The sequence below is a fragment of the Coregonus clupeaformis genome, chromosome 10 (assembly GCF_020615455.1).
Source record: "Coregonus clupeaformis isolate EN_2021a chromosome 10, ASM2061545v1, whole genome shotgun sequence".
Lineage (NCBI taxonomy): Eukaryota > Metazoa > Chordata > Actinopteri > Salmoniformes > Salmonidae > Coregonus > Coregonus clupeaformis.
Window position 1 is genome coordinate 28,673,837 of NC_059201.1, and position 8,015 is coordinate 28,681,851.

At 38.3% G+C, this 8,015-nt stretch overlaps 1 protein-coding gene across 2 annotated transcripts in view; it reads left to right on the top strand.

Moving 5' to 3' along the window:
• The window catches only part of LOC121574959 (chemokine-like protein TAFA-1), a 259,847-nt gene extending 253,084 nt beyond the window's left edge, over window positions 1-6,763 (top strand). For both annotated transcript variants that reach the window (XR_006002268.2, XM_041887665.2), the window contains one exon: window positions 4,546-6,763. Coding sequence is in view for 1 of the 2 variants with exons in the window: in XM_041887665.2 (XP_041743599.1) it covers window positions 4,546-4,563 (18 nt within the window). In the remaining variant the exon portion in view is untranslated. The remainder of the gene's footprint in view (window positions 1-4,545) is intronic.
• Window positions 6,764-8,015: the final 1,252 nt, after the last annotated feature.

Consider the following 8,015-nt stretch of genomic DNA (forward strand, 5'->3'; position numbering starts at 1 on the left):
AACATGCTGTGGGTGTAACCAAGAAGAGACAAAGGGCATGCAGTAAGTTAAGTTTGTTTAGTCTATTTCATGAACGTATTGAGCACCTTGTTCAGCCTTGGGACTGAAATGCCAAGTCTTCAATAGCTGTCTGAGGCCTGCACAATGTGCCATTGAAATCCAGCCAGATTCACTACTGACACTAAATAAGAGTTGTTGAACTAAAATCAAAAGGAAGACAGTCAGGCTTATATCCCTATTAGCATAACCAAAGTCCTTTCACTGGGCTCAGACAGACAGGCTGAAATCCTGAGAGGTGATTGGCTGTTCTTTTAGAGGAAGCACAGGCTGTTCCAGGACGTTGATCATGGGTAAAGTTGTGTGAAATAACAGGTCAAAATATGCCACAGTGATGTTACCCAGAGTAGACATACACACCATGGAAACACACCAAGGTTTTTTTGCACTGAAACTCTCTGCTATTCTATGGAAGAGAATGTACCTCAGTTTCAATGTTGTTTACTCTCACAAAAGCTGTCTGTTTTTTATCAATAACCAACACAATTTCACACTCAATTCGTGCAAATGTGTACAAAAAGTTTTTCAGCAGATTTTGTGCGTTTTTGTGTGGCTTAATTAGTGTGAAAATACACACATTTTTGTGCGACTTAATTAGTAGGAAAATACATTTTGGGGTGGCAAACTTCGGAACAATCTTTTGAAAGTTATTAGAGCAATGCATGATGGTCAATGGTGTCCTGCACTGCCACATTTATTTATATAAGAAAACAAACGTGATAACAACCCAATAGTGTTAATCAATCAGGTTGTCACCAAAATAATTATAATATAATAGTAGCCTTATGTTGTTTTTGAAATTAATGCCAATACTGTTTTCTATGCTTGTTTTCACGTAATACTTTGGGAGAGCGTCTGCTAAATGACTAAAATGTAAAATGTAAATGTAATACTTGTAGTCAGAAAGGCCCTTTTTCTGTGTAGGCAACAGTAGGTCTACACGATTTTCTTCATTTCATATTTCGTGGAGCCTAGATTACACAATTTTCTTCATAATGCATATAATACAAGGCTCCACTTTTTCATGTACATTACACCATTTCATTCATTTTTATAATGGGAAATTATAATACACACCATAATACACACACACGCACACAAACACTTACACACATATACACACACTCTGTTTGTACTCATGTTATAGCCAACTCTTGACTTTTGTATGAATTAGTTCTAATAAAATATTTGTATCTAGTATATAAGATAATGTATTGATTATCTTTAACTGGTTAAATGTTTGTAGTTTGCATGTTTCAGTAATGATAAACATGGTTAAATAGTCGTAAATCTCTGCTTGATTTAGCTTTTGGTACATTTGGCATTTTAATACATATTCTGTATTTCCACTGAAGAAATAAATAATTAATCAACACACTTCTGTAAATAAATGGACACTACCAGTTATAAAATGGAAATTGCTCTCCGTAAATAAATGGTGAGAAATGCTCAGTCTGAAGCTATTCGGCTATGGATTTCACAGCCCTATTATAATGATAAAAGTTATATCACCTTAAAAAGTGTTTATTTACAACCTATGGGGTATAAGATGTTGGGAATAGTGGCATAGGAGAGTCTGAAATTAATTAAATACCCTAACCCTAAGCTATGTTCAATGTCAGCAGCAATTTCCAGTGAGAAATGCTCAGTCTGAAGCCATTCGGCTATGGGTTTCACAGCCCTATAATAATGATAAAAGTTATATCACCATGAAAATGTTTTTTTTTTTTTACAACCTCTGGGGTATAACATGTTGGGAAAAGTTATATAGGAGAGTCTGACATACAGTTGAAGTCGGAAGTTTACATACACCTTAGCCATATACGTTTAAACTCAGTTTTTCACAATTCCTGACAATTAATCCTAGTAAAAAATCCCTGTCTTAGGTCAGTTAGGATCACCACTTTATTTTAAGAATGTGAAATGTCAGAATAATAGTAGAGAGAATGATTTATTTAAGCTTTTATTTATTTCATCACATTCCCAGTGGGTCAGAAGTTTACATACACTCAATTAGTATTTGGTAGCATTGCCTTTAAATTGTTTAACTTGGGTCAAACGTTTCAGTTAGCCTTCCACAAGCTTCCCACAATAAGTTGGGTGAATTTTGGCCCATTCCTCCTGACAGAGCTGGTGTAACTGAGTCAGGTTTGTAGGCCTCCTTGCTCGCACACGCTTTTTCAGTTCTGCCCACACATTTTCTATAGGATTGAGGTCAGGGCTTTGTGATGGCCACTCCAATACCTTAACTTTGTTGTCCTTAAGCCATTTCGCCACAACTTTGGAAGTATGCTTGGGGTCATTTTCCATTTGGAAGACCCATTTGCGACCAAGCTTTAACTTCCTGACTGATGTCTTGAGATGTTGCTTCAATATATCCACATAATTTTCCTTCCTCATGATGCCATCTATTTTGTGAAGTGCACCAGTCCCTCCTGCAGCAAAGCACCCCCACAGCATGATGCTGCCACCCCCGTGCTTCACGGTTGGGATGGTGTTCTTTGGCTTGCAAGAGTCCCCCTTTTTCTCCAAACATAACGATGGTCATTATGGCCAAACTGTTATATTTTTGTTTCATCAGACCAGAGGACATTTCTCCAAAAAGTACGATCTTTGTCCCCATGTGCAGTTGCAAACTGTAGCCTGGCTTTTTTATGGCGGTTTTGGAGCAGTGGCTTCTTCCTTGCTGAGCGGCCTTTCAGGTTATGTCGATATAGGACTCATTTTACTGTGGATATAGATACTTTTGTACCTGTTTCCTCCAGCATCTTCACAAGGTCCTTTGCTGTTGTTCTGGGATTGATTTGCACTTTTCGCACCTAAGTACGTTCATCTCTAGGAGTCAGAATGCGTCTCCTTCCTGAGCGGTATGACGGCTGCATGGTCCCATGGTGTTTATACTTGCGTACTATTGTTTGTACAGATGAACGTGGTACCTTCAGGCATTTGGAAATTGCTCCCAAGGATGAACCAGACTTGTGGAGGTCTACACATTTTTCTCTGAGTTGTGTTTTGCTGCATAACAAACTAACATTATTTGTCTACCCATGTGATGTGGATCATTTTCTGGTTTTGATATATACACTTCAGTAACAAAAGAAAACCATGGTTGTAATAACACTTTAAACAGACAGTTTGTAAATTTGTAGAATGTGTTTGTTTTGGGTCCAAACTAGTAAGTTAACTTATGTAAATTAGACAGTCACAGAGGATTTTCTTCTGAATAACTGGTCAGGGCATAGCACTTTCCATTCAGCTTCAGGCAACTTTGATGTAAGGCTTGATCACACCTGTAGTGACTACTTCTATCCGTCACGCCCATTGTTGCTTATCCATTGTTCACTAGATATATCAATGTAATTACACCCAACACAATGTTGAAAAACAGAATGCTTCCCACCACTAGATCACATAACTAGACGTGAGCTGGGCGTGATCCCAACGCTGCCACCAATGTAGTGGAAGAAAGTGAAAGCTGCAACAGAGACTCTAACCAGGGCTCATACGTGGCAAAGTGAGCTCTAACGACCGTTGCCATGAAAGCCTAATAGGCCTCTAGTCAGAGGCAGTAGGCCTACAATGCTGGCATATGCCTTGTTACAATAGCCTAAGTATATAACATGAATATTTTCATGAAACGGCCTTGGAAGTGTAAGCCAACATAATTCATTATTTTACATTAACCTGTTTAACTGCATTGATATGACTTAATTGATCATTGTCCAGACTCGTTATAGTTGCAAATACCATGCAGTTGCACCAGGGGATTTAAACCAAACAGATTTGTTTTGCATGTCTTCTGTTTCCGCACATTTATTGATTCATTAATTTCCCATCATGAAAATGTATCCCCATTCCCTAATCAAATACCTTCATAGATACCACAAAAAAACAGACAATTTTTTTTTTTATACCAATCTGGCAACCCTCATAAAATCTGACATAGCACCAGTATCCCAAAGTATTAAGCGAAAACAAGCATAGAAAACAGCATTGGGATTAATAAAAAATAAAGTTAGGCTACGTAAGGATATAAATAAATGTGGGACACAAAAAAAGACAACGTAGAACACCATTGCCCAAAATGCATTGCTCCAATAACTTTCAAAAGATTGTTCCGAAGTTTGCCACCTATGAATGAAGACGCACAAAAATGTGTGTCTTTTCCTACAAATTAAGTCGCACAAAAATGTTTATAGTTTCACACAAATTAAGCCGCAGAAAAACACACAACAAAACGCATAAAATCTGCTGAAATGCTTTTTGTACAGTACGTATTTGCACAAATTGAGTGTGAGATTGTGTTGCCATAACAGCAGAGGAGAGGTAAGAGAGACGGGCTGTACAAAGCCTCTCAGTTCAAAAGACTCCTCTTGTTTTGAAATGTGGAATGGAGAAATTCATCTGCGTGTAATCCTCATGCACTTGTATGCCTTTGTTCTATTTAAGTGTATGTGTTTCTCTTCTCCTCTTCCCTGTGTGTTTCAGATTCATCCCAGGACCTAACAAAGAGTTCCCTTGCAGGCTCCCAGCCAGGATCCCCTCCCTCCAAATGGACTAAACCATTACATCAACGGCGACTGACTGGATTACCTGTGACCACAAAAAGGATATCCTCTGAGATAAAACAGCTTTGCTAGTGTGGTGCCAAGAATTGTAGACCAGACTAATCCCTTTTTTGATCAATGAGCCTCACGTTGGTGACTTTCCACCACAACAACCATGGCCAATTTCCCACATGCTCTTTTTTCTCCCCTTCAAAACTAAAACAGCTTAGCGGGGGTTATTTAGATGTTGTAAAAACCTTATTTGAAAACACTAACACCTCCCCAAAGGTAAACTGGATGATCCTCACTGAGCCTCAGTGCCACTGAGCAGGGGATCCTACAGGATCAGTGGCACATTGGAGGGACATTATGTGGGGATTGATTTTACCTTTTTCATCATCCTTGTCATCGGCATCCATCTTAGAAGCGACATCTCAGCATGCCAGCTTTCCTGTGACTGTGCGGAGCCTGGGCAGTGACCCTGACTGCTGTTCACTCTGCCTACGCAACGCAATGCCCCCAGGAACAACAACGAGAGCTGAGTAAACAGACACTGAGAGGTCACAGGGGTCAACCCGGGGGCCCCATGTCATGATTGACATGTCAGTCAGAAGTCTTCTTTGTTGGCATGCTCTATGTAATTCATTGGAGCTTTTTCTTTGTACGTAAGATACTTTGTGTATATATACATATATAAATACAGTACATATAAAAATAGTTTGGGGGCTCCCTTATACAGTAAACAACATATTCTGCACAGAGATCCTTTCGTGGGATTCTTCAGTTCTGTCCCTGATTATGAAGTACGGTGAATTCCTAGTCAAAGGTAGTGCTTGAATCTCCTCTCTGTGTATAGGACTGTTTGCATTGTTTGCTTGTGTTGAGAATCTCTGGAATAGACGTTACAGGATCATGAGAAAGTATTGGTCTTATTCACCATTCAGCGATGTGCTTGGAAGATAGGAATCCCTGTAGCTTCTGAAAGATGATAAAAACACTGTACAGAACTGCCTCACAAAAGAAACTATAATTAACAGCGACCCAAATCCTATTTTCTGTGCTAAATTAGAGATAACAACAGTGCAACTGGGCCCGGTGTCTGAGAGTTAATGCCTGTTCTTATTTCATTTCCTGTGTCTGCTATGGAGAATGAGTGTGGACTTGACTGTGCTTGTTGTGTGTATATTTCCACACATTCACAGTAGGCATGTTTCCATTGACCCAGGTCTATTCGACAAAAGCAATGTCCCCCCCAAAAAAATTGCGACATTTGTAATGGCAGATGTATGAGACATTTCCTAAAGCTCAAATACATTTTTATCTGTTCGACAGTTTCTTTATTGCAACAAATGATGATGGAAACTGTGTTTTTTGAATAAATTATGATTGCTGAATAATTTTGAAGGTACGCGGGGCACGTGATGTTATCATGTATCTATAAAGCTCCACTCCACATTTAATTATAAATGCCTACAACTTGCAAAATCCATTTATTAAAATATAAAAATAATATTTATTTGCAAGACAAAGATTGTCTTGACTTTCAAGAATGCCTGAATTGCTTTACATTGCAAATTGAAGTATCACCATTAAATTGTTTCAGATCTCTTCTAGGCCTACAGTACATGACTACAATGGCACTGACTATGGCGATAAGTAGGCACGAGAATGATTAGAATATGGCAAATATTAGTTAATTCTTGCATCTATCCATGCTGGCTTTTGTGGGCTACCTGAGACATGAAACAGATAGGTGGAGGGCATACTGGCTGTCGCCACTTTATTAATGCGCAATTTGCTTAAATGGATAATGGAAACACTTCAAACACTTCAACCATGTCATTATTCGACATTTTAGTTTTTGGGGAAAACTTGTTTTTTGGCGTAACGTCATTACATCCAGATGTTTTTACCGACACGGCAGTACACTGGAAATGCACTGTGGCATGCAATTGCCGCATCTACAGTACTTTCTGTGTAAACTTTCTAAATGTCGACAAAAAATCACTGGACAAGTTAAGGGAAACCTAGCTACTGAAAGCCTTTCCAATGGATATATAGAAAAAGACATTGAGAAAGTATTAGCCACATTGGAAAGACATGCAGTACCCCCATTAGATATACATACAGCCTTATCAGAATTAAAAGGATTTTCTATACTGAATTGCCTGTCTCCTTTTCCTAAAAGTTTACTGTTTTAATGTTGATTTTTTTTTCTTAATATGTGGTGCATACATTCATAAGTTCCATCTATATTATGAACAGATATGTATTCTACCATTCATCTGAGTGAACAACCCGTCAACAACACTAGGAACAAGTATAAAAATCACTGGTGGAAATATGCATACAAACAGGCATGCTCACACACACACACACAAATTATTCTCTCATTGTTAATTTACAAAACTCCCTTGGTGCCAAAGAGAATTTATCAAAATATCACATTCAATAAATTAATGCAATTAGAAAGAAGATTTCCAATATCTTTCCAGGGAAAATACCTGATGATTTTTTATATCAACCCCTCCCTCCCTCCCTCAACCAGCTATATCTGATGATGCAGAGTTGTCTAATGCCATACAGACACACTTGTGTATATTAGTCATTTAGAAATGCAGCTTTTTTGTGCCATTTGGTTCCTCACTGAACAGTCACAGAAGGTATAAAACTGACAGACACATCAATCTCCCTGCGGTCTTGTCATAATCACACAGTCGGATGAGGTTGTTGGATCTTAATTTGAACCAGTTTGTTACAGCAGGAACATAATCCTGCAGCAACAGGAAATTTGAATTATTATGTGGATTATAATTAATGAAAACATTTTGTAGGGGTTGATATGTTTAACATTAGGGCAAATTAAGTCTGAAATGGAAAGTGGAAATTACAAACATTAGAACCCTTTTTAAACCTTGAATACACTATAAGTTTGCATTTCCTGCCGTGCAGGAAAATTCTCAACAAAAGAGTGATCAAATTAAGATCCTACATTTTTATACAGAGAGAGATGCAGAGAGAGAGACGGAATGTGTATTTTCTTCCTCAATGAGCCGTTCCCATTCCCCTCTTTGTTTGTTGCATACCTAATAGGATTCGGAGTGTCCTGTAGTCTCACTGTGTCTGTACAGAACAACAGAACAGAGTGTGTGTATGGCAGTGTGTGTAGAGAGAGAGGAGTGGGAGAGTTCAGTTTCTGAATTTTATGAAAAGAATATGTGAAATACTGTGAAGATTATCCTTAAATGTATGAGAATGGACAAATCAACGTTTTTTTTCTCTCCGTGTTTATGCTGGTTCTAAAGTAGATTGAGTTTAGAAGGTGCTCTGGGATAAGTGCTGGAACAGAAGTAGAGATACCGTATGTTCGTTCGTCACTCTTTTTTATTCACTCCACTCCTGTCCAGAGAT